This window comes from Phaenicophaeus curvirostris, chromosome 3 (assembly GCF_032191515.1).
Source record: "Phaenicophaeus curvirostris isolate KB17595 chromosome 3, BPBGC_Pcur_1.0, whole genome shotgun sequence".
Taxonomy (NCBI): domain Eukaryota; kingdom Metazoa; phylum Chordata; class Aves; order Cuculiformes; family Cuculidae; genus Phaenicophaeus; species Phaenicophaeus curvirostris.
This window is the reverse complement of record NC_091394.1, coordinates 68,411,558-68,438,874: the sequence shown is the minus strand read 5'-3', so window position 1 is coordinate 68,438,874 and position 27,317 is coordinate 68,411,558. Positions and strand designations below refer to the sequence as shown.

Sequence of the window (27,317 nt, the reverse complement as noted above, 5' to 3'; positions counted from 1 at the left end):
AGCATTTATGCTGAAGACTGACAGACATGTGCTGTGCAGTCTAAGTTACACTTTCGCTATTTCAGTGCTTTGGAGAAACATTTCTGCAAAACATATAAACCACGCTTATATGTAATACTTACTTCTTTATAGGCAAAAACTCATTTGGTCTTTTGAAGGTACTGTTTGGTTTTGTATCAGTGTCATAAAACCTTTGCACATCTCTTCCAGTTCGCAGTGGTTGGCCTAACTTGTCCATCTTACTACTAAAATATATAAAGGGGTACTCATAAGGAGATTGCTAGATTGCTATTTAAGTTATCACAAAAAAAAACCCCAAACATAAGTACTTACAAATTACATATACATTACCAAAGAACTCCCACTGACTAAAAAAAAAAATAATAATGTGCAAATCAGACTTTAATAATCCAGTAAACAAGAGTTCTCCTGACTTTAGAGGAGAGAATTTTATAGATTTATATTTTTATGAGGTTTCCAATGCTTTTGTTTTATTCTTTTTCCAATGAAAGACAAAAACCTAATGCCAGTTATCCCCACAATTTGGACAATGCACTCACTTTTGGTCTTTTGTCTTCTAGGAAAAGCTTTCATAATGTCAAACTTACCCATCTAGAAAAGGAGGCTCATAATTACAAGTCATAGTAACTTTCTTAAAATGTCAAAAAATAACAGATGTTTAAGTAAAAGCCTCCTTATCTGTAGAATAAGCAAGAAGGAAAAGTTTTACTTTTTCACTTTTTTTTTTTTTTTTTGCAAAGGCTGACCATTATGCCCAGAGAGAATAATATGACTTCTGTTCTCTTTTCTTTTATGGACATGAGAAAAGAACAGAGGAAATCCTGAAAGAAAACCAACTTTGTTTAATACTAAAACATCCAATTGACAATAGACAGTATTATATACAGAGGCAATACTATAATAATTTAATATTATGGATAACATTTCTAAACCAAAAAGAATATATAAAAAAATCAAATTTTCAAAACACTGATTAAATAAAAGAATGCCACTAAAATAAGACACATCACCATACGGAGTGTAACTTATGAGAAATCATTACTTGATGACCTAGTTTTTCTAATAGAAGTCATGTTTGGCATTTTTATTATCTCAAACCATACTGTGAAACCTGCAAAGAGCCCATTATGTCTCCAATATATCTCTACCTGAATAATGTAACATAAGTTTCTATTTATTAAAAAAGGAAGCCTAGTAAATGAAGCCTAAATTGGAAAATGACGGCACTTAGCATATTTTTATTGATCTTTCTGAAATTTAAGAACTATACAAAAACAAACCAAGCAAGACTGATTGTAATGTCTGGGTATCTGAAGCTTAGCTCTTCTGTAACCTTTCCACCCCTAAAGGGATGTCATACAATAAAAAAACAAAACGCAAAATAAAACCACCACACCTTCACACAAAGAGAAATAATTTCTTAAAATTACTGTGTGTTTTCCCAATTCTTGTCATACAACCTTAATAAACTACTAAACATGGAGCAAAAATCCAACACTGCTAAATGATATTCACTCATTAAAAAGTCAGCACGGAACACTGAGATTTTTGTCTTGACAATTTAGCCAAAAATAATGCAGATTGTAAGGTAAGTTTCCCCAGAATTCCTCTACTCACTCCTCCTCCCAAACAGATGTTCTAGTTCAAACTAAATAACTCAGTAAACCCTTACTGAATTCCTATTTGACCAAATACATACTCTTTATGTATTTCCCAAGGACTGAGAAGCAATACTGAGCTCCCTGACACTGCAAGATACATATTTCAACCTACTGTGATTTTCTTCGCTCTTTTCTGTATCTTTAACAATTTAGCAACATTATCTGTAAACTCCAGACCCTTACAGCATAGCACATCAAAGACACTATCCTAGAAGCAGTTACAATACTACCAAAATACAGAACTACACTATTCTTCCACACTTAAACAAAACCAAAACACACAAAGCTGACAGCCCTTTAGTGTACTAAAGAAAAGCATAATCATAAGAATCTTCTGAAATGCAAAGAGCAACAAAGAAACTCTGTACGTACCTTAATTGAAGAAAGCTGCGTAAGTTACAAGATACAAGCTATTTTAAAAAGATAATGTTTTTAAAGGCTACGTATGCTGTACGGCAAATAAATAAGTGGAATTTTAAATTAACTGATACTAGTTAGCAGTGCTATTGATACTACATTACAGCTGTAAGGCAGTACTGGATGTGTCACCAACAGGCACGATTCCTAGGAGGCATAACTTTAATGATGTTAACATTAAATAGCATGTTTTATCCCCAAAATAAAATAAAAACTGAAAAGTAATTTCTAAGGGTTTGTTTGCCGCACTGAAAAACATCACGTAATTTTCCAAATCGTAGTAAAACAAAAAACTTACTGCTCATAAATGAAACATGTACAGACAATTAATCTGCACATAAAAAAGACCTCTGGCTGGCCACAAACAATGGTGTCAAGTTCTACTCAGCAAAAGAGTTTGCATGTGTGCTGGAGTTTGTTTAGCCTCAAAATAGGAAGAGGAACCTACCCGTGTTTTTCCTCCTGAAGATTTGGTTATTGCTGACAGCTCGTGAGAACTAACCTTCCCCTGGAGAAATGCAAGGCAGCACTAAACTCTGTACTCTTTCAAAATATGTATCAAACTTAGGAACTTCACACTATTCACTATCAAAATAAAAGCCTAACTACAATTCCTGTATAATTAATTTTTCTTTCCCCAGCTCTTCAACATCAAAAAGTTTAAATCTATTTTCAAGCAAGTGAATGGAGATTTTCCTCCTGACTACAAGACAGTTGCACTCTACTCTTGCACTCCCACTTGCTTCTCTAGGACCCAGAAATGATGCCCTTAAGCTACACTTCCAGTAATACATATAACTGGCTGTGCATTTACTCTGTCCAGGCAGAAAAACTCTTACAGCAGACTAAACTGACACATCCTGATTTACAAGTACAAAGTAAGCCTCATTAACCAAGCTTATTTAGATGAAACTGTGGTGTGCTTTCTCAGTACTCTACTTGGGAAGCAGAAGAAAATTCAAATTAAAAAAAGAAATAGTATAGCAAAAATGATTTAAAATAAGTGAGTTCATAACATTTTGCTGCATTCCTGCTTATACAAAATAAAAATTTATATTGCAATATTGAAGTTGAACCTGATATGAAATGAAGTTCGAGATGCCTGGATTTACAGAACTAAACACCTTAGAGACTCAGTTCGTTTTAGCTTTTACCTTTAACACAAATGCACAAAGCAGCTTCACGTTCGAGTAACAGTGGTTTCAGGTGGCAGTTCAAGAGTGCCACCTAAAGAGTAAAAGGGAAACTGCATGCTTTTTTATTTTAACCACTTCTGGCTGTTACATTAGCCAGCCGGTAGCTGTTTCTTGCCACTTCACATATTCATCACAGAGAACAGGTACAGAAAGAAGCAGTGACATATTAAACTGTCCCTTCTCCAGTATCCATGTAATTCATCCTTGATATTGCATAATATAATTATGCAAACTGTGGGAACTTGTTTTGTACAGTAAAAACTGGAATTTAACCTGGTCAAAAAACGTATGTAGGCTCTTACGTATTTGCCAAGGGGGAGAGGAGGGTGGAAATATCAGATGATCACTTAACATTTCATTTGAAAGACTGGCCTTGAAACAATAAATATGTAACGCTGTGCTCAATGAGTCAGTTCACTAACAACTCAGAAGGAAGAGCGTGATATCTTAGAGGATGACCTCCTCCTGAAGCACGCACATCAGTATGCCAGATCTCATGCTATGGGCTTGTCATTTTACCAGTTAAATCTTAAATGTAGCAAAAAAAGCATCATAATGAATGATCTTTTAATGGAATTTTAAAATAATTTTCATATTATAAAATAATTCTATCCCCAATTACCTATAGCCTAAATTACAAGATGTTTTAAAACATTAAAATCTGTGTCATAATCATATCAATTATTCTCACTCTCTGACTTATGATGTTGACTGCAAGTGTCTCAGTCTCTGCTCCAAAATCATTTTCCAGGTATTTCATCAGAACTCTACATATTTCCCTCCTATATCCCAATACTAAAGCTGAGATTATCAAGGCCAAAATTATCTCTAGTGACCAATCTGAGGAACCCAACTCTTCCATAATATAACTGCTCCTACACCTCTTCGATTCAATATAACGCCTGAAAAACTTGTTCTCAGAAATTAATGCAAAGTAGCCAAAAGAAAAAGAATTGCTAGACCTCAGGTTAGATCTGGCTTAGTAAAGAGGCACATTTAACAGCCATATGCAAGAAGATTTGATTAGTACGACTAGGAAGAAATCATAAGGACTGGATGGCAAACATGAGAAGAGAACACGAGTTTTTTAGAACAGAGAAGTGAGAACGACTGCGGAAAGAAACACATTTGTCACACCCATACTCTTAAAAACTGGAAATTGTGTAGGCAATTAAGTGAGGTTATAAGCCAAGCTAACATTCACTGTCTCTCAGCAGAGATCATTATCTGAGAACTATGCCAACCAGAATTTACCTATTTGTGGTTAACAGCATGTGAGAACAGACAGCAAGTGCAAACACCTCTCCATATATTATTAGCTACCTGGCTTGGCCACTTTACAATTCTTCTGCCAAGCTTCAGAAAAGGAAATGGAAGACAACAGAACACAAAGTAGTAAGTTCAGTGAGCAACTGGCTGGTAAAAGTAAATAGAACTTGTTAAGAAGTGAAGACCAAAGCCTGTGCCCCCTCACAAACTGATACAGACCACACAATTAGAAACTCTGCACAGGAAAAAGCCTTCCCAAACAGCAGGGATTCACCAGTGGGGTCAGAAACATGCCTTCAGATTATCCCAGCTGACTTTTTTACTGTGGTTTGCAGACCTACTTGTTTGCCACTCATCAGTAGATGTTAATTCAACTTCTGAAAATGGAGAAAAATGTGACATAAATATCAGTCAGTGAATAAGAGGCTGGGATTGCCTGACAAAGCATAGTTGCCTACAAACAGTAGTGAAGCTGACCTGCAGACCAATGACTACAAGGACAATGGTGGGGCACAGGGAAGGAAATAATTACAAAAAAGAAGTTGGATAACCTTATAGACTCTGCCTCCGGTCTGTGTCTGAAAGACAGTCTATGAGTGGGTAAGTGAAGGAGGGGCAGAACTGCATCCTCATGCTACATGGTGTTAGAAGGGAAGTGTGACACAGCTGTAATTCATACTTGTGAGTTACTTGTAGGACTTAAGAACAATAAATTAAAATCACTAGTTTTGTGTAATTAATAAAATTATCTCCTTTTTAAGTACTTTTATTTTACAAAGAAAAAAATCAGGGCTCCAACTACTTCTGCTTATTCTATAATTTTTAATTCTACTTTATATCCATTTTTATCACTTGACCTGCTTTGCTTTTACTTTAATGCATCTTTGCCTACACCAACGTTCCTTAAATATTAATTGTACTTATTAATAAAGAATAAATTCAAAACACTGCACTTCTGAAGCTCACAGTAAAAAAAAAATGCAAGGGGAACAGACCAGAGAATTCTACTACTATCACAACATAAATATGAAATAAACCATAAATGACAACACTAAATGGAAACTTACCCTGCTTGTGGGTTTACCATTCCCAGGGAGTTTTTATGAGCTGGTGATAATGTTTGAATTTTGCTCCCACTGGATCCAGACGAAGACAGTGCTTTACTTGAAGAGGCACCTTGCAGTTGAAAGCAAGCATGGAAATATAACAAAATATAAGATTTTGCTGCTAGAATGACAGAATTCATTATATATTTTTCAATTGTAAAATTCAAAACAAAAATTTTAGAAACATCAAGCTATGAACAAGCATCAAGTGTCTGTCTGATGGCAGACCTGAAAGAGAAACTAGAGAAGCTGAGGAGCATCACGGGGAGTAAGCTAGAGATAGACTGGTGGGATCACCACTGTGCCTGAGCTCCAAGGCACAACAGAAGACTCAGCCACAGGTAAAAGCCCAGGATCAAATGGATCTGGTAGCTTCCCCCTCCCACCCACGGTTGTAGGTGAGGGCTCAAAAGGAGGTACTGAGTGGAAGCGTGTCCACCAACGAGGAAGAAAATCAACCCCCTACTCACACTACCTCAGGTGTCGCTCCACAACAGATTTGAGGCTCTTGATGTGGAGGATGGAGTGGAGGAAAACACAGAGGAAGGCGCACCCACATCAGTGCAGGGTCAGAGACCAAAACAGCGTACACACTATATTGCCACAACTGCCACAAGGACCAATAGGAAAGCCATAGTTGTAGGAGACTCTACTGAAGGGGACAGAGGGTCTGGTATGTCGAGCAGACCCCACTCACAGGGAAGTTTGCTGCCTCCCAGGAGTCCAGGTAATGGATGTAGCCAGGAAACTTCCCAACCTAGTGAGATCTACAGACTACTACCTGCTCAGTGTGGGAGGGGATGAAGCAGCAAGTAAGAATCCCCAGGGGGATTAGAAGAGACTTTAGGGCCTTGGGATGAGGGAATCTGAGGCCCAGGTGATTTTTTTTCTTCCCTCCTTCCAGTTACAGGTGGTGACATAGCAGAGTTCAGACATATCCAGTCAATAAATACATGGCTCCGTGGCTGGTGGTTTTTGATAATGGGATGGCCTACACGGCACTGGGATTACAGGCTTCAGATGGGAGCCACTTTTCTTAGAGTGGGAGGAGGGTCTTTGCCCAGAAGCTTGCAGGGCTTGTAGGTAGGGCTTTAAACTAGATGTGAAGGGGGAGGGGGATAACATTAGACTAGCCTGTAACAAGTGGTGGGAGGACAGGTGTCAGGGAGGACACTTCTCTAAAACGCCTCATGGGTAATAAAGGGCCCACTAGAAAGGTGATGCAACCAGCAGCCCAGCTGAAGTGACTTTAAACTAATGCACAAAGCCTGGGTAACAAGCAGGAGGAGCTGGAAGCTACTGTGCTACTAGAAAGCTATGATCTAGTTGCCATCACTGAAACTTGGCCGGATGAATCCCATGACTGAAGTGTGGCTATCGATGGATACGGGCTATTCAGAAGGGACAGACTGGGTAGGAGGGATGGAGGCATTGCCCTCTATCTCAGGAAAGGGATAGAATGGGAAGAGCTGGCATTGAAGAGTAGCCACAAAAAGGTTAAAAGCTTGTGGGTCAAAATTAAAGACAGGAAGTCCAAACGGAACCTTGTGGTTGGTGTATACTACAGCCACCCGATCAAGGAGAGCAAACCGATGAAGTCTTCTTCCTCCAGTTACAGGAAGCTTCACGCTCCCAAGCTCTCATCATACTCAGGGACTTCAACTATTCCAACATATGCTGGAAAAGTAGCACGGAAAGCTGTAGGGGGACTCCTGGAGTGCATTGAAGATAATTTCTTAGTCCAGGTGATAGAGACCCCCATCCGAGGAAATGCAATACTGTACCTGGTAGTCACCAATACAAGTAAACTCATCAGTGACATTAGGATCAGAGGCAGCCTGTGCTGCAGTGATCAGGCACTGGTGGAGTTCAAGGCCCAGAGGGATATGGGACAGGTGAGGAGTATAGTCAGGACCCTAAATTTCAGGAAAGCAGACTTCCAGCTCTTCAAGGAATTACTTGGTAGGACACCCTGCAGCATTGTCCTCAGGGACACGGGAGCAGAATAGAGCTGGCAAATATTTAAGGATGCTTTCCATAAAATGCAAGAGCGCTCAGTCCCCGTATGTCAGAAATCAGACAAGGAACAGAAGAGACCAGCGTGGCTGAGTCGAGACCTGCTGGTTAAACTAAAGAAGAGGGCACTGCACCAGCAGTGCAAGCAGGGACACCAAGCTGAGTGGTGTAGTTGCCACAGTGGAAGGACGGGATGTCATCCAGAGGGACCTGGACAGACTGGAGAAGTGGGCCCATAAGAACCTCATGAGGTTCAACAAGGCCAAGTGCAAGGTCCTACACACCCGGGTCGGAACTGTTGGAATGGGTCCAGAGGAGGGCTACAAAGATGATCAGAGGGATGGAGCACCTTCCATATGAGGACAGGCTGAGAGAGTTGGCGTTGTTCAGCCTGGAGAAGAGAAGGCTCAGATAAAATCTTATAGCGACCTTCTGGTACCTGAAAGGGGCCTACAAGAAAGCTGGAGAGGGACTATTCATAAAGGCTTGTGGTGATAACGGGGAAGGGGTATAAACTGGAGAGGGACAGATTTAGACTAGACATTAGGAAGAATGTCTTCACCGTGATTGTGGTGAGACACTGGAACAGGTTGCCCAGGGATGTTGTGGATGCCCCATTGTGGAGGTGTACAAGGCCAGGCTGGATGGGGCCTTGTGCAGCCTGATCTTGTGGGATGTTCCTGCCTATGTCAGGAGGGTGGGAACTAGAAGATCTTTAAGGACCCTTCCAACCCTAACTATTCTATGATTCTATAATTCTATGATTCCATACTAGGGAAAAGCAAGCATGTTTCCAGAAAATTACAGAAAATACACAATTGGGACATAATTCCCCAGCCTAATAAAGCACATTGGATCTCAATTAATTTTTTTTTTCTGAAGAAATTAAGTCTAGAACATCAAAGTACATACAAGTAGAATACATTTGATATCTGATGATATCTGAAATCAGAGTAAGACCCGTGTTTGCATGATTACAATACACATGGCTTGACTATGTATTTTCATCAATTCACAATCATATTCAGCATGTAAATTAGTTACAGAATTAAGTAATATAAAAATGTCAGAGAAAAAATCAGTATTAGATACAATTATGCATTACTAAACAGCACGATTTTGCAGGTTCAGTTCAGAAAAAACCTAATTTAACTCAATATATAAAACTATAGAGAATCCCATATGCTCAAGAGTCTTGTTAGATAGATGCCAAACAGTGCCCCTTCCAACCTGAAATGGGTTTTTACAAACCACTATATCAATTTCAACAATGAAGTATATAGCCATCATATATGTAAAAAACCAAAAAAAAAACAGGTCAAAAAAACATTGATTAAAAACCAAATTGTATTACGGAAACAGACAATATCTTAGCCTCAAATCTAACACTGAACAACTCCTATGAATTTTTTTTTACTTCATTGGTTTAAATTACTGGGCAATGCTGTAGAAATCTGTCCACCTGTTAAAATTATACCACTGTTACTGCATGGTTTGAGAGCTAATATTTAGAAAGGAAATGGAAAATTTGTAACATTAATTTCATACCTAACACAGTTTTGCTAACACCACTTGGCTGTGGCAAGCGTGATGATGATGATGGTGGTGTTGATCCTACGGAAGGCATCTTCTTAACTGCAGCAGGTTTGTACTGTAATAAAATACAACCTAAAAATTTAAGCAATTAAATAAAACTATCTATGTAACACAACAGGTAGTTATTATCTCAGGTACTGTGGAAAAACAGACCATGATTACCTACTAGGTAAACGGTTTCTGGTATGAGATCACACAAACGTTTCTGCTGGTCTGCTTTCTTATATATACTGATGACACCAGTAGGAAAGATTAACTTTACTCAGTAATGAAACATTTTTTCATTTAACTGCATGTCTTTGTGTATTTTCCACTTCTCTACAGCTTTTCTCATCCTTTTCCACAACTCTGTCATGAGATTAACATTATCACTCCATTCACAGTTAATCTTAAAAAGAATACTCAAGGACAGATCATTTTTGTCTTTCACACCTTTCCTTCATCTGTGCATTCTGGACCAGTCCTGCAAACATTTAACTCATCACAGCTTCCAGAAAAAAAAAAAACCAAAACATTAAGACCAAATGAAAATACATGCACACTTTAATCCTTCATTTGTTTCCAGCTCTTACCTTTATATGTCTGAATTCCTCTAAGCCTCTAATTAGCCAAAATATTGCTCTCAGTTGCCCTGTAGTCACCTATCTTTGTCTGTCCATTTGCATTGGATTCAGAAGACTTAAGCAAAAGAAATTCAACTTTCTTTACAAACACTACATCTTTCCTTCATGCTGCTACCCTTACCCGTCATTCTCACAAATCTGAATTACGTTTATGATTGGCTTTTGGCTTTGCACCTGCTGCCACCTGATTTATGGATCTCTGCAGCTCTTGTAAGAAAGAAAAAACCTCTTCTATGCTTAGTGTCTAATTTCAGTCTAGCACAAATAATAAAATTACAGAATAAAACAGTTAATTCCATTTAAGATCAAGATACTATTTAACAAGCTTCATTTGATATCGAATGAAATTACAAGTTAATAAAGATGACGTAGTTCACCTGTGTTCGAGTTGGAAGCTTCCCTTTGGTATCAGCTGCCAATTTCCCTTTATTAGTAATACGTGCTGCTTGCTCCTTACAGAAATTGATGTGTCTGTCAGCTGCGTTTTCATTAAATCTCCTCTGACAGTATGGGCACTGAATGTAATCTTAAAAACAGAAAAACCTAACATTAATAAAGTGTTTTAAAAAATAAAATGTTTTAAAATATTTTTGAAGGCCAGCCCCAGCCCCAACCCCAGAGGAAATTAAGGCCTCTTGAATCTGAAAATGAAATACAGAATGCTAGAAAGAAGAATATTGTCCACATGTAACACAAAAGATATTTCTTGTTTGGATAAGAATGAGAAGAAAGGTTGAGGATCAGAAGTAACCTAAGTGAAATCAGAAACACTAACAGAGACGCCATTCAGGATAGAAGGTAGCCAAAGAATTATATGGACGTGGCAGGGATGACAGCTGGGAGGAAATGGAGAAGAGAAAAGGCTAAACAAAAATATCACATACACAGTTCAGTTTGGTCAAGACATGAAAATGCATTAAAACCTTTCCCATAATAATAGCAAAAGATAACAAAATTGGTTTCCCCTGGCAATTTTGAAAGGACTGAGAAATACAAACTGCTTTTTTTAAAAAAAAAAGAAGAAAAAAACAACAAAAATTTTACAAAAAAATAATGAGAGGAAATCCAGTCAGAATTAGGAGACAGCTACAGAGATATGCAAAATAGGGTAATTGGTGGCTGTATTATCTTACAAGATTAGTCTAGTGATATTGCAAAGAGTACCACTTCCAGGAAACATTATTATTATTAACATTGAAGAAAAAACAGAAAGACTACATAAGGGATTAAAATCCCATATCTGCATGCTGGAAATGCATAGGATGTATACAGGAATCCTTCAGTGAAGCGACAGCATGGGAATCTCTTGTGATTAAAAAAAAATAAAAATATTGCTCTTATTTTGCATAAACTACATTCCTGTCAGAATACTCAAACGTACTTTAAGGGAAAGAAACTCAGAACAAAAAGAACTCTATCATCTATACCCTCAGACCAAGATACGATCAAACAAATTAAAACCAAAAATGAATACAGAAGCCCCTAGACAACAAGCAAAGACCTTTCTAGCTGGGATACAGCTCAGTTTCCACAGAAGACCGTCAAAGTTTACCAAAGTGGATGGATCAGACGCTAGAGGATTAATGTACACTCTTGTGAGAATCAGGCGTTGTATCTTCATCCTTTCATAAAATGCTTAGCTCCTGTCAGCTACCTGACTATCCAGAAGTACTGTTGTACAGTTTGTACTGTCCAGAACTTTTAGAATTCCTTTTAAGATTTATAAAATACAAGCTAACCAAAATACGTGTGTGGTACATATTCGCAGTCGAGTTCAATGCAAGTGGATTGACTCAAGATCCTTAATATCATAAAGCTATCTGCACTTCTAAGGAAAAGGTGGAAAAGGAGATCAAGGAACCCGCAATTCTGCTTGCTTGCAAACTCAAAGCATGCAATTAAGTAGGAAATACTACTACAGAACTCTTTTCTTTTAAAGGAAAAAGACCAGCAGCTAGTTAGAAGTAAGTATGCTAAAGACAGAGCTGAGTAGGAGAGCATGGATATACTCATTGATACCATGCACAATTCTCCCTCTCTTCTACACGTAAAGTGGAAAAGGAACAACAGTAGCTGCCCCTGCTCTGTTTTTTGTTCTCTCATATTTGTGAAAAGAGAATACATGTACCAATGCATGCATCTTCTCTTCACTCCTGGTTCCCTCCTCTTAAGTCTTAAACACTGAAAAAAATATAAGCCAAGAAACTACAGACAGTAAGACTCAGCTTAGAAAAATTAAAAATCAGAACAAATTGAAACAGGGTCTAATAGCTTTCTCTTCCATTTACCTTCTATCTACTTTCAAGTAGGCTGAATAGTAACTTTCTTTGCTTGAAACTCATTTGCAGTGTCTGGAACCAAAGAAGCACAATTTTCACAGCTGTTCCAAGCTAGATTTAGTTCTGGGCTCTTCTGCTTGTGATTCAGAACCTATGCAACTAAATTATTAACAATCAAGCCTTATGTTTCTCAAGTGCAACACTAGCTACTGGGTTTACTGTACTTTAAAATGCATATGGCGTTTCAAGACAGAGTGCACTGAATGCTGAATAATACAACTTCACTTCCTACTATGAATGCACAATTACAATCCTAATACTGGACTAACATGTTTCCTGTATAGAAACAAGGAAGGGGACACTCAAATCCCCACTTGATCACAGACAAGCATAAAGAAACATATGATCTTTTCCATTTTTCCTGATCTTTCTGAAAATTGCCATTGAGCTGATCAAACGTTTTAGTTCTTAGGACAACAGAAAGAAATATATTCTCCAACCTATTATCAGATCATAGATGTTAACTGAAAAGTCAATTTCCTTCTCAGTCACATCAGACTGCTTCAACACCTCACCCAGCCTCAGTTCTGAGGGCACCCAAGGATGGTCACTCCTTTCTAAATCAAATCCCCCATCTCACATACCCAATTGCAAGTACCTCCACCTCATGAGAAAGGATCAAATGCACATTGGCGTATACACTGTAAACACGAAACTAAATGTGAATTCAGCAAGAAATGAGAGAGATTGCATTAGAACATAATCAACCTGCATTCCTACACTGTAAACAGGCTGTGGGTGTCCAGCATCAGCAGCTAATTAAAAAGACAGTCTGCCCTTTCCAAGCGGTTCCACTGTGCTGTACGGAAACAAGGTCTTGAAAACAATTTGTCCAGTCTACGGCTTATGACACAGTAGCCACAACTACCTTTCGATGCATTAAAAACAAAGTAATGGGCAGTAAAAGCTACGTGGGATGTTAACCTGCCAGATCCATTGTCACAAGCCAGCATCTGCACAGGGATAATCAGATAGTAATCTTCTAAAACTTGTGAATACTGTAATCCTAATAAAATCCTTTCCAATTTTAACTTTTACAAATCAAGTTAAAAAAATCTGTGAAGAACTTCATTGTCTTACGTACCAGGGTCATACGATGGTGGGGGTGGTGGAGGGAGTTTTCCACCATCTTTAAGATTGAGTCCTTTGGCTGCTCGTATAGTTGCTATAAATTCCTCATGCTTTCGTCTCCAATTGGAAGGTTTTTTGGGTGGTTCTGGCTAAGAAGTCAAAAAAAGAAGGAACTTCATATGTTTGAAGCTCTTACTCTGAGCTAAGCATGTGTCTTATTTTAGTACACAATATTATGTTAGATTTCTTCCAGATCCTAGTTGATCTCATTATCATGAATTGCCAGCAGAAATAAGCCTTTCTATAATGCATACACAGTTTGCCTAAAAAGTTCATATGTAGAGTAAATTATAGCATACCCGTGGCTTAAGAGGTTTTACTGTGGGAATGTCAGTTCCTTCTGCTCTCTGTCGGCTGGAATCAAATGTCTTCCTTTTCTTGGCAGAAGTTTTTTGGCAAATGGGTCCATGCTTTTTCTACAAGCAGAAGAAAAACAAAAGGAGAATACAGAACTCTCTTGAAAACATAAGTTATTAATATGTTATTTCCCTCTTTCTTTATATGCCAATCAGCAAACAAGGCCCAACTGTTGATGAATAAGATCAGATTGTTTCCACTCAAACAGTTATCCTAGCCGTTACTTTTAGAATGGAACTATAGAAATTCATGAATGCATATACATTGTCACAAAAACTTGGGAGATGAAGAAAAATAAGAGGCATCTGTATTTGCGCTTTGCAAATAATAAATTATGGCAGTCAGGCAGCATTTGCACTGAGTGGCAAGACAAATCAAAGTTGTCAGAAAACCATACTCATATTTAAGGACAAACCAATTTCTATTAAGACTGGAGAACACAGTATTTTGAAGATGGCTAACAAATCACTTCATTTGCCAGCTAAGACTGCATAATGCTAGGGCTTACATCTGCAGAGGAAAGGAATGATTCAGTGACCTTAGAGAAGATGCATTTAGAAGCACATATTTTCAGAAAGTGATTGGATGCTGAAATAAAATTAAACTCCTTCTAAGGAGCTTCAAAACTGAGACAAGTGGAATTTGTAATTATTTGGGGGAAAAATACAAAAACCGTACCAAAACCATGCACCTAGATCTACTTTATTTCACTTTTGTGACCATTGCTTAACTCTCATATCAGCTTACAAGATCTAAAAGCCAACAGCGCTCATACCACTTACCAGTGCTGCTGGAAAGAAAGTCCTTCCACAAATCCTACACGGCAACAGATCTCCAGTTTGCACTGTAACCTCACCTTAAAAAAACCAACACACTTCTGTAAGAATATTTGTTTAAATTAATGATAAACATTTCATTCTGAATAGCTAACCTCATATACTTAGCAATACTAATGGTTGTTACTATAAAAGCATGCATTCTTAGAACTGTGCAGATGAGAAAGGAAAAGATGATACATAAGTCCCCATATACTTTTGGAAGCAGTCAGGCCCAGTAACATGTCAGCATCAACTCTGATAATTTACAGTATGAAACTCTGCACCTTTAAAGAGATGCCTGTATGTCTACACACAAATGGCAGATTCACTGTAAGTCACAATGGCAGCCCAAACACACATCAAGAATAAAGATATTTAGTGGGTATTTCTGTATCTTTGGAACCAGAGAATAACCTGTTATAGTAGCAAATATAAGCATATCCCATCACTTCCTTTTCTCTACTAAATTCAACTATTCTACATTCTCTTGAAAAGAAAAAAATCTTTAAAGCTATTTTTACTATATATTTTATTCAGATCATTAATAATGGTTTACAAAAGCCCTTCTGATGATACTATTCAAGCACTAGAAACAAAAATGTAAATAATATACTTAACATACAACAGATTCACAGAACCAGATGAAAGACCAACAAACGAAACTATCCAACCCTGTGCAATCAAATATATTCATATAGTACATAATATGCAATGGAGTCACGCAGAGATGAAAAATTCCACAGGGTTTCCCAATAACACGCATCTATTCTATTTAGTACAATACCAGAGATAATGGGATGATTTTGTATCACACATACATCAATATTGAGGCAGTAAGTGTGGATTGAGACTTAACTAGTTACTTTCTCTGTACTCAGTCTGACTACTGCAGACAATACAGGTCCCTCTATTTATAGAGTTAAGAGAAGCACCGTTTTCAATTGATTTGTTTCTTAGGCAAAATAGTGGCTTAAACTAATGAAGTCCTGAACATAGCAACTTTCAATGATTTAATTAGTTTTTGTTCGCACCTCCCCAGTGGAAAACAATTTTCCATCTAAACGTACATATTTGTCAATTACTATAGGACCAGTCCTAAAAAAAATGAGTAATTTAACAAAATGTTTCATGGCAAACAAATGCAGATTCAGGCAGCCACGGTTCCCACTGAAAACCTTTTTTTTTTTCCAAATGCAAAGATTAAAATTGATTGAAATTTCTAGTATGTAACTACTAGGTCTACTTCTGTCTTTTTCAAGTAATTGAAATTCATCATCAGTATGTAATTACATATAATGTATTAATAGTATTAATATTCTACAGAGCACAATCCATTTTAATATACAGAAATCATGTGAAGTGATCTGCAGCTTAAGACATTTATGCTCTTATCTTTAATTAACTAATATACCTGTTCCATGTAGACATAAATAACACCTTGTCATAACACAGCAGGACTGTACTGACAGTAACCAAGTTCTACAATTGAAGTCATAACTAAGCTTCATTTTATGCCATCTAAATGCATGGGTGTTCAGATATACACAAGTAGAGGGAAGTAGGAAAGACAGAAAATGTGCAGAGAAATGTTGGGGTTTTTTTCTACTGTTGTATCTAAATTATGCTTGCATGTTATCAACATTTACTAGAAACTTACTTTTCATTAACTGTATCTTTTCATTCTCTGTTTTAAACAATTATGTCTGATTATGTTTTTTTCCATAGGCCTGTTTTCTTAAATCCACAAGCCTGAGCATAACATCACCCACAAATAATAATATGCATACTGGCCATACATAGCTTAGATGGCTGGAACTGGCCTTCACAAGGGGAAGCAGCATGATTCTAAGCTTTTCCCAGTTCTCCCACTCAAAAATACGAGGTATGTAAAGATTTATTTTGTTTGTCTCATTACTCCATTCTTCAGTGTTCTCAACACTCTTCATGCTAACAGACATCACTGCAAACCCACTGCTGCTAAAGAGTTCAACTTCCTTTTATCACATTATTCTAATACAACTCTCAGCTCTGGAGAAACAAGTGAGAAGCACTTCACAGAAATATTAAGAAATCTAGTGAAATAAATCAGAATTTGTGATCTTGAAATCAGGTGTATAGTGTAAAATTATACTATGGACAGATGAGTGCTTTCAAATAACTGCCTTAGTAAAAGAAGAGAAGCTACATTTTGACCATTTTCTTTTGTTCACTGAACTCTGGAATTCAAGCTTGTGTTTAAATTCACGTTGATAGTTGCTCACCTGACTGAGCAGTATTTACATAGGACATACCAATGCTTAATGAATGCCAGCTACAGTTACAGAGCTGGATATCCTTACAGCACTTCTACACTATTTTGCTGCTGGTAGGTAATCAATCACATTTGCCAAGAGCTGTTTCTACTGCCAATACCTCCTCCCCCATAATACAAATCACTGACCCCAAACACAAAACGAAGTTATTTAAAAAAAATGAAAGTTCCTTAAGTTCTGTTGAAAACTGGAAGCCTACAGTCCTTGAGATTTGTAAACTTATCCCTCCAATTTCTTAATCATTCCTCAGTGACCTTCCTCACTCTTAAAGTAAAAACAAATGCTAAACAACCAAACACCACCACCCCAACCCCAAAATCCCCACCATAAACAAAACCAAACCACAAAACCATCTCTCTAGGAGTCCCTCCCTTACAGAAAGGTTAGCAATGACATGAACAGGAAATCTGATAATTTTAAAATAAAACATGGGAATAAAAATGTGAAAATTGGAAAAGAAGTATCTCGGGGGGGTTTGGTTGGGTTTTGTTTTTTTTTTTTTTTTTTTAATGCTTTCATGAATGATATCTTAATGCAGTTAGTCAAAGACTGACTGGTTGTTTTTTTTCCTCAAGAACAGTTAACATAAACGATTCTTAAATAGGGATGTATTGGGGGATGACGTTAAAAAAAAAGGCAACACTGAAATAAAAAAGACAGAAGAAGGATTTGCTTGGCAAATGAGTCTGAGAATAGAGATTGGTAGTAAGATGGTGTCTTAGCAATTTTCTTCGGCCTTCTTTAAGTCTAGCAACAATACAGGGATTACCTCCATTTTAGTTATATAGAAACACAGAAGACCTAAGATTCAGCAGCTGCACTTCCTTTTCCTTTTACCATTTTTAATACCATTAAGCAGCAGCAGTTTACGCACTTGTATTAAACATGGATGTTGTTAACTTGGCAAATGACAGACATAATTATTACTGTTATCTAATCTAAACACACTTACAGAAGAGAAACATGTTCACAGTGGTTATGTGACTACCAAAGGAAGAAGTATTTCAGCTGAAGTGATGCCAAAACTATGATATATAGCTTTATATCCTATTCTACTGTCTGCCTGAGACAAGATCTCAAATAAAAACAAGAGTTCAACTTAGTAAGATGCTGGATATCTGAATTAACAACTAGATTTGAAGTTTCATTAGCAGTACTACAATAATCTCAACATTTGAGTTTCTAAACTGTCCCTATCAGAGCTCCTCCTCCTCTAGCTACTTCCAGAGTACACCTTCCAAAATATTTTTTTTTTTTTTTTATTTCTGACACATAAGTTATTGCGCACATTCCTTTTGGATATGGTCACAGTCTAACCACCCATACTTTCTATTCTTGAAATTTACCTGTAAAGTTTGGGTCAGCATTGAAGTCTGACAGCATAGCTGTACAGACATAGCACAGTGCTATCAATACTCTTATACATGAGTTTAGGCTCCTTTAAAACCGAGATTTCCAGGGAACAACTTGTTTTTCTTTCTCTCCTCTCATGTTCAAATACAGCAACTAATTTACAGTAGCAAGTGCCAGTTCTCAGATTTATCTTTCTAAGTACAATGTGAGAACACACCAATACATACAAGTTTGATCTGACACAATCACAGGCATAATGCAAGCTCTTGCTGTCATGCTTACGAATTAAGTAGTTGTGTAAATAGAATCCGTACCTAAATGGAGCAGAAGTCTTCAGTACTGCTGAACTGAAGTTTTATTACAGTTTTCTCTTTTGGAGGGCTTTGTATCCCCACCTATGTGTCTGCACTTAGATATAAAGTACAAAACACTTCAAAGAAACAAGTCTGCAAAACCTCATTTCTGTATCTGTTACTGTCTCTGTAACAGTATTTTGTCACACTGCAAAATCTAACTGCGAAGCAAAGACTTTTCTTTATCTGCAGCTGCAATGACTTGGGCCAGACAACTGTGATAGTTAGAACCATTAAACTTGCAGAAAGTCCCTAGTATAATTTCCAGCCTCAGCACTAGGTACCTATTTGAAATGAGCAAATCATCTGCAACTGCTGAAAATTACTACTTGTAGATTTCATTGCTTTTAGAATAATTCATTGCTTTTAGCATAATTCCCTTACTATCTCCAAACCCGAAGTATTTTCCACTTAAGAGTTCCATATACTTCAGTTATGAAGAAAAAAAAAATGCAGTGCATTCCCCACATTAGTTGGAACCTGTATTATTAAACCACAACATCTAGTTCTTTGAGGACTGTCAGTCTCCAACATATGCTCCCTAATCAGTACTGACTGGGTTACATTTTTTAATCAACATGTTAACTAGCAACAGTCTTTTCAGACTAATGACAAATATCACCTAAAAATGATACTGATGACATCGGTAAGGAACACTTCTTTGACTAGCCAAGTACAATTTAAAGCAATGATTTTTAAAGAATAATTTTTAGAAAGCATTAAATAATGAAACCATTAATGTATAAAAGCAGAAAAAAATATTAATAAAGACACAAAAAGAGGCTGTAAGTTTTTTCAAGTTTTCTTTATTTTGCCAAAGCGAATTCCAAAATGCAAATGGAAGTTGGACAAAAACACCATAATGCTTAACAACAGGCAGTACTTGCCACACTTTGCTAACGTTTGCTGGATAACTGACAACGTGCATGACTTACTCTACCCAAGTAAATCCCTTCTCACCTATGCTACTCAGTTTGCAGGAAGACTTAGAGAAAGGAAGAGGAAATGATAGTAAGCTACTACTCAACCATTCACATGCTTTGAATTTTTTATGCAATTACGTTATTCACAAATGTATAAGAAAGAGCAAATATCTATTTTATCTATATACCCCTCATTTTAGAGGAAAGCCTCATGAATTCTTTTCTATTTCTGTACTGACAGTGCAGTCTAATCTTGTATAAACCTGTCACTTCTGCTTCCAAAAGTTAACAAAAAGCAGTGTAACTTCCGTTCCTTTAAGCTGAAAAGCTTGAATAAGACCTCTACACACTTTTATATCGGCTCTTCAGCCTGACAATGCAAGTGCATTATATTTATCAAAATTACTGTAATTGCACTGTAACATGAGTCTGATGATGGTGAGTTTGGTATTAATTCCTTGAAAATAACACATTAAGGAGAGTCCAACTGCCTCAATGTGACAACTTGGAGGAGGATTCTGTGAAGGTTTTTTTTGTGACTGAGAAATGAATCACATGCAGTCAAGAACAGTTGTAGTAGCAGCGCATGCACAACTCATTGTGGTGTACTCTGCTTTCCAGTAACTGTCCTTCTTGCCTCCCTTCCTCATATGAACTGTAACTTCTAATACGAAAACATGCCAAAGTCACATTACACATCCATAAAAATAATCAGCTCTCCTGATTCCTCTCTACGATCATATCATGGGATTCTTTCAAGCAGATCCCTAAACAAAGGGTTGAAGTCTCCTGAAGTCCAGGGTTGAGATCCTGCTGTTTGCCCAGTACCCTCCTCCCAGAATCCTGAATTCAATCCCTTCATGGTCACTGCAGGTAAAGGTGCCCTCCACCTTCACATCTCATGTTTGTAGGCATGAAGCCCAGCAGGAGTGCCTCCCCTTCTGAGCTCCTCAATCATCTGGGTCAGGAAACTGTCATCAATGAATACCAGAAGCTTCCTAGAGTGCTTGTACCTTGCCAATTTGTCCCTCCAGCAGTATTGGGGTGGCTGAAGTCACGCTGACTGACCAGGGCCTATGAATATGAAGCTCCTTCTACTTAACTGATGGAGGCATCATCTTCTTCCCAATCAGGTGGCTTGTTGCAGACACCCACAACACTTCCCACATTGGTCTGCCTGCTAACTGTGATCTACAAGCTCTCAGGTGGCTCCACAACAAAGGTCCATGCATTCCCACTGCTCTGCCACATAAAGGGAAATTTCCGCCCTTGCTGTCCAGCTGGTTCTGCCTGAAGAGCCTGTATTCATCCACCAAGACACTGCAGTCCCATGAGCTGATCTACCACTTACATGTAACTCCAACAAGATCATAGCCCTGCAACTACATGCAGACCTCCAATCAATTCCCTCCATTTGTTCCCACACTGAGTGTGGATGCACAGGCAATTCACACAGGCACTCAGTCTTATTGATTATCTAGAAAAATCTATGAGAGCTTCCCCTGTAATGTGCGTGTAGCCACAAAAAAAAAAAAAAAAGAGGCAACTAAGCAGCAGTATTTTATTGATTTGATTTGATTTGCCCATACATTATCTGGTCTTCTATTAACAAGTTTTAAGATCAATTAAAGCAAATAGAAAGCATGTGACTTTAAATCTATGTACATGTTACGCAATTATGTTTTGGCATCATAAGCTCACTATTTCCCTGTATTAGGCTACAAGCATTGTGATGACTGTAAGCAGGCAGTTAAGCTAAGCCTAGCCTTCTCAAGCCAGTCTTAAACCAAGACTGTTTTGCACCAGTGACCCTCAACCAATTCCTGGATTTACATACTCTACTACCCAAATGTAATCGGACAGAAATCACAATCTAAATCTGCCTGATTATCAGAATATAACTTGGCTAACAACAAAATAATGCGTTAAAAATAGTTTTGATAATAAACTTCATTTATAATGTATTGATTCCTGGTTTGCTTTCCCACCCTGAAATTTCTTTTAAAAGTACGCTGATTCCTCATGACCTTAGTCAACTGTTTAACATACTCCTGGAACCAGACTTCACTGAAATGCAACAACTGCCTTTGATAATAACTCCATCAAGTGCGTGCACAGCTAAAATACATTCATCTTCCCACTTTTTTCAACCAATAGAATTCAATGAATAGATCAGTCTAGTTTCTGCAATTCAAGATAAAAATGCAAGAATTCTACAATAGGTACAGAAAAGGGTGTAAAATCTGTTAGTCCTAAAATGCTGAAGAAACTAATCTGACACATAAATTCCTGTCTACGCCTATTGCTTCCTTTCCTTTAAAGGTAAAACATATTCTGATAGTGCACTTACCTTATCATATCAGCCTAAACTTAGTTTTCAGATTTTTTCCTTAAGTTAAACATTTCAATTTCTTCACAAAACATAAACATTTATCAAAAATAAAAATATAATTGCCTTAAAACAAGTAAATACGTTAACCAAAATTATTAAGTGTATTAAATGTCAAAATTCAGTCACTTAACAGAGGTGCAAGTGTGCCTACTGAAACACAGCAGCTGAATGCAAAGTTATATTTATCAGTGTTTTAATTGCTACCAGAGAGAAACAACTTCTTAAATATATATATATATAAATATTAGTTTTGAATTTAAATATTTAATAGTCTCCAACTTGTTGATTTAAGAGCAGCACCAAACAATTTGTTCTTCCTTCTGCTGGCCAAATAAAGATACTTGGAAAAAAACCCAAAAAAATCCCTGAAGGGATCCAAAACGGCAGAAGACTTTTAAACGGAGCTTAAGAAAATGGCTACCAAAGTAACAAAGCTGCTGCATGTACCCAGTGAGGCAAGACAAAAATGAACACTAAAGGGAAAGAAACACTCACAATAATATTACTTTTTGTTTTCAAAACAGAAATAATTTCCTACACTATTAGAGAAAAAAAAAGCTTATTCAGAAATTCTGTCAAAGCCAGCAGGTTACTAATATAAAATCCCAAACTAGAATGCTTGCACTGTTTGGGGTGGAGTGGGGTGTCTCAGACATTATCAGCGCCAGTGAGGGGTCCAGAGACAAAGGCTATTACAGCACAAATCTCAGCTCTCAGCAGAAGATGCTACACAGTGAGTCTTATTCTTATGAGGTCTTGAGGACACACCCACACTATGCTGAATCTAAATGCTTAATCACCGTAGTCCGTCCTTGGCATCTGCAAGGGAAAGCTCTGGGTTTGAGACTGCAGGCTATTTCCTGAGCAAGCAACCACCCATCCATTTCCAACCACAACCAGTATTCCTGGCTGCCAGAGCACAGGCTGAACAACACTGGGACTGTCCATTACCTACCACAGAGAGCTGGACTTTTGCCCTCAGACACAGCTGCCCCTCTGCCCTTTACTCCTTAAGCAGTAGCAGTTTGGACCTGCTGCGATGGACTGTGAACAAGTGTGGGAAGTGGCATTTAGTCGGCTCAAGCAGCTGTTGCCAGCATCCTCCCAGAAAAAAAAAACCAGACTGGAGACAAGCCAAACAAGCGCCACCATTGGACTGCTTCAGCTTAAATGATGTCAGGAATTTAGTGCTTGTATGCCCCTCCTCCACCTCCTTCAAGCAAAACAGAAAGCAGCAAACAACAATGTGACAGCTTTTTTCTTGCCATCCAGCAGTGAAAGCAATAATCATATGTTAACCCCTTAAAAATGGTCCTGGGATTCAGCACATGGTTGACTACTCAGGAAATTATTTTTAAACTCACCTTAGGGATTTTAAGGCACAGCCTATTGCTCTAAGTATTTTCACCACTAAATTGAGTTAACACCTAAACAGCAGGGGTATTAATAAACGCTGAGCTAGATAGTTTAAACTTCAACGTATACATGAAATTTGTTACACGTTAAGGTGTTGGTACACTGCTTTCTTTTACAAAACTTGAAAGTTACATATTTTACTTAAAGTATCAGTCTAATAATATAATAATACTGATATGCAAATAAAATAATAACACAACAGACTGCCTCTGTGAATACCTTTCCTTAGACCTTCCCAGCTTGATTCTTCTTTCTGTGTCATTAGCAACTCCAGTTCTAGAACTGCTGAACTTTTATTTCCAGCCCCGACATTTAAGTCACAGAAACCTACTTTGCCATTTCATTGAACATTTGCATACAGTGAGCAAATACAACTGCAACACTGGAAATATTATTAAGCTGTTGAAATGGTGCTAATGCAGCTCCAGAAGTCAACTAATACATATTCAACTCTCCATGTTGTGGAAGGAATCATTATAAACTGGGTAGAGTTATTTCTTATTAATAGCATGCTTAAATAAACAGAAATAAAACAGATCTTCTACTACACTGAGCTTCAGAAAAGCAAAGCACTAGCTTCTGAGGGTGTAAAGTGCAGGTCAAGCTTCCTGAGATCAAGGGGGTCTTCCACATTCATAAAAATACACTGGCAGACTGCTACCGAAGGAAGTCCTGACCTCCACCACGGTCACGTCCCATTGCACACGCAACTGCCAGGACCTAGTGTACAAATCAGCTCTGGGAATTGATTTTGCTACATAGCAACAAAAAGGGAGCAGGCTGTGCCAGATTTCAGAAGCAGCTCATAATTCCACATCAGATAGATATGACTGTGCAACTGTGCTTCTAAACACAAATTTAATCTAAAATGGCAACAAGCAATGTTCTTCTGAGTTGAAACTGGAGCAACGATTGGGAAAAAAGCGTAATACCCAATTAAATAATTTACTACTGTCACTGGTTTTGCCTATACTTTTCTTGTCTTGAGAAAACCTTTCTACAGAAATTTCATGTGAGCCTAAGCTAATGTCCACTAAGAGACAGCTTAAACTGAAAAACCGTAAATAAAAGCAAAACCACTTGCTTCAAAACATTTTAAGCAAAAAAGGAATTATTATATGTAGAGAAAGAAAAACATATCACAAAGTGACCCACAAAAGTACAAAACACTAAATTATTCTGTTTAACAAACTTCAGGAGTCAAGGATGCTGGATAACAGCATGGGATCAATGCAAGGACATCTGAAGCTTTAGAAACAGCTTATTATTTGTGCTATTCTCAAACTGATCTCAAGTGTTCAGAAGGAACATTTCACATCATGGAAAAATGCTTTGATAAGCTCCAGCTTTTGAATGTACTCTTAAGAAAAGGTTTACAGAGTAAACAAGTAATTACACCTATGATTTTCCAGTCCTTCCTCCCATCACCTACTGAAATACAAACAAGATGCAAACCATTTCCAGAAGAATTGTAAGTCAGCGAAGTCAGAACAGTTCAACAAATTCTACTTCAATAATGACATTTTTCAGGCTTCTGCTGCTATCTGTATATTTGCTTTCTTCTCACCCTCTGTTATGAAGGTGCTAGAGCTTATACAGAACACTTGGTATAGCTGGTCTTGCAAAGCTGCCTCACAGCCAAATTAATTGATGGATGATGGGGCTGAGGATGATACGCAGTCCTAACTGCAGTCCAGCACACAGATGACTCAAAATTAAAGCAAGTTTTCCCCTTCTGAGCAGGTAAGACGCGACTGTCACAGGATTGTCATGAGAGTTGGTAGTGCCAGACAAAGGATTAAACACTGGACACCACATTTCAAATTTAAAAGCCATTTTCAGAAAAGCATAATGAGTAAATCAAATAAGAGAGCTCCTGTAGGTACTCAAATGTCAAATCATGTCCAAATTTATTGTCTTGATGAAGTCACTAGACGTAAGAACAGAACATGATGACTGTAAAATCTACTAAAGACTGAATATCGGTATTCAGTGAGAATTACTTTTGTTCCCCAACTATACTAGAAGAGATAAAGAAAAAAAGGCTAGATGGTGCTCAGTCCTATTCAAGCATTTGATTACCTCTGGTGAAACAGAAGCTTAACGACTATTTTGTGGTAGTTACTCAGAACAAGCCTGTATTTTCTCTTGAGCAATATGGTTAAAGCAGTTTGCACAATACAGCAATGACAGGCCTATCAAAATGCTCAGATAGCAAGCTGCTAACTTCATAAATTCAAGCTGATCTCTATGCTATAATGGACACTCTGGAGGCCAATGATACCTTCATCACATCTGCTGCCACAGGACAGAGTTGCAAATACTTTGTCAGCAGATACATAACCACACTTCACATGTCTTCACTGCACTGAACACTTTCTTAGGGTTCTAAGCATTTTCTAACACCTAGCTTAGCCATCTGTTTCAAAACCAAGATGTGAACCTTATGAGGTTCAATAAGGCCAAGTGCAAGGTCCTACACCTCGATCAGTGCAATCCCCAATTTCAGTACACGATGGGGATGACGTGATTGAGAGCTGCCCTGCACAGAAGGACTTGGGGGTGCTGGTCGATGAGAAGCCTAACATGAGCCAGCAATATGTGCTTGCAGCCCAGAAGGCCAACTGTGTCCTGGGCTGCAGCAAAAGAAGTGTGGCCAGCAGGTCGAGGGAGGGGATTCTGCTCCTCTATTCCTCTCTTGTGAGACCTCATCTGGAGTACTGTGTCCAGTTCTGGAATTCTCGGTATAAGAAGGACATGGAGCTGTGGGAATGGGTCCAGAGAAGGACTACAAGGATGATCAGAGGGGTGGGGCACCTCCCATAGAGAACAGGCTGAGAGAGGTGGGCTTGTTGAGGAGAGGGAGAGGAGATCTTATAGCGACCTTCCAGTACCTGAAGGGGCTACAGGAAAGCTGGAGAGGGACTGTTCACAAAGGCTTGTGGTGACTGGAGAGGGGCAGATTTAGACTAGGCATAAGGAGGAATTTCTTCACGATGAGGGTCGTGAGGCACTGGAACCAGGAAAGGTGTGGCTAACCCGGCCCTGGAGGTGTTGAGGGCCAGGCTGGATGGGGCCTTGGGCAGCCTGGTCTGGTGGGATGTCTGGGGTTAGAACTGGGTGGTGTTTAAGGTCCCGTCCGGCCCGCAGCACTCCACGATCCCCCGCCCGCCCTCACGCCGCACCCACCCGGGGCTCCCCGCACCTCCCGCGGAGACAAAGCGGCTCCGCCCCGACCCCCCGGCCGCGGCGCTGGGACTGCGGGGACCCGCCGCCGCCCCTGCCCCTCACCTTCCAGCCCCTCCATGGCGCCCCGAACGCGGCCGCAGCCCCGAGCGCCGCTGCTGGGGCAACGCCGCCACCGCCGCCCCGCCAACAACGGCCGCTCCCATTGGCCGCGCCGCGCAGACACCGCCCCCAGGGCTGCCTGCCGCCCACCCAGATCCCCGGTTCTCGGAGCTTTCTGCCTCCCTCTTTCTCCCTCCCTCACTCTTTCTCCCTCTCTCCCTCTTTCTTTCTCCTTCCCTCCCGCTTCCTCCCTCCCTCCCTCTCTCCTCTTTCTCTCTCCCTGTTTCTCTCTCTCTCTCTCCCTCCCTCCCTCTTTCTCTCTCCCTCCCTCTTTCCCCCTCCCTCCCTCCCTCTTTCCCTCTCTCCCTCTTTCCCCCTCCCTCCCTCCCTCTTTCCCTCTCTCCCTCTTTCCCTCTCTCTCTCCCTGTTTCTCTCTCCCTGTTTCTCTCTCTCTCTCCCTCCCTCCCTCTTTCTCTTCTTCCCTCTCTCCCTCCCTCCCTCTTCCTCCCTCCCTCTTTCTCCCTCCCTCCCTCTTTCCCTCTCTCCCTCTCTCCCTCTTTCCCTCCCTCTCTCCCTCTTTCTCCCTCCCTCCCCCCCTCTTTCTCCCTCCCTCCCCCCCTCTTTCTCCCTCCCTCCCTCTTTCCCTCCCTCTCTCCCTCTTTCTCCCTCCCTCCCCCCCTCTTTCTCCCTCCCTCCCCCCCTCTTTCTCCCTCCCTCCCCCCCTCTTTCT

At 39.0% G+C, this 27,317-nt stretch overlaps 1 protein-coding gene across 2 annotated transcripts in view; it reads right to left on the bottom strand.

Moving 5' to 3' along the window:
• The window catches only part of ZC2HC1A (zinc finger C2HC-type containing 1A), a 38,203-nt gene extending 11,504 nt beyond the window's left edge, over positions 1 to 26,699 (bottom strand). Inside the window, exons 1-8 of one of the 2 annotated variants that reach the window (XM_069854264.1) lie at positions 26,591 to 26,699; positions 14,515 to 14,588; positions 13,675 to 13,791; positions 13,329 to 13,464; positions 10,283 to 10,431; positions 9,235 to 9,337; positions 5,632 to 5,740; positions 123 to 245 (exon numbers count right to left, since the gene is read on the bottom strand). In XM_069854264.1, the coding sequence (XP_069710365.1) occupies positions 123 to 245; positions 5,632 to 5,740; positions 9,235 to 9,337; positions 10,283 to 10,431; positions 13,329 to 13,464; positions 13,675 to 13,791; positions 14,515 to 14,588; positions 26,591 to 26,606 (827 nt within the window). In that variant the 5' untranslated portion in view covers positions 26,607 to 26,699. The remainder of the gene's footprint in view (positions 1 to 122; positions 246 to 5,631; positions 5,741 to 9,234; positions 9,338 to 10,282; positions 10,432 to 13,328; positions 13,465 to 13,674; positions 13,792 to 14,514; positions 14,589 to 26,590) is intronic. The other variant, XM_069854266.1, reaches the window with a different exon arrangement.
• Positions 26,700 to 27,317: the final 618 nt, after the last annotated feature.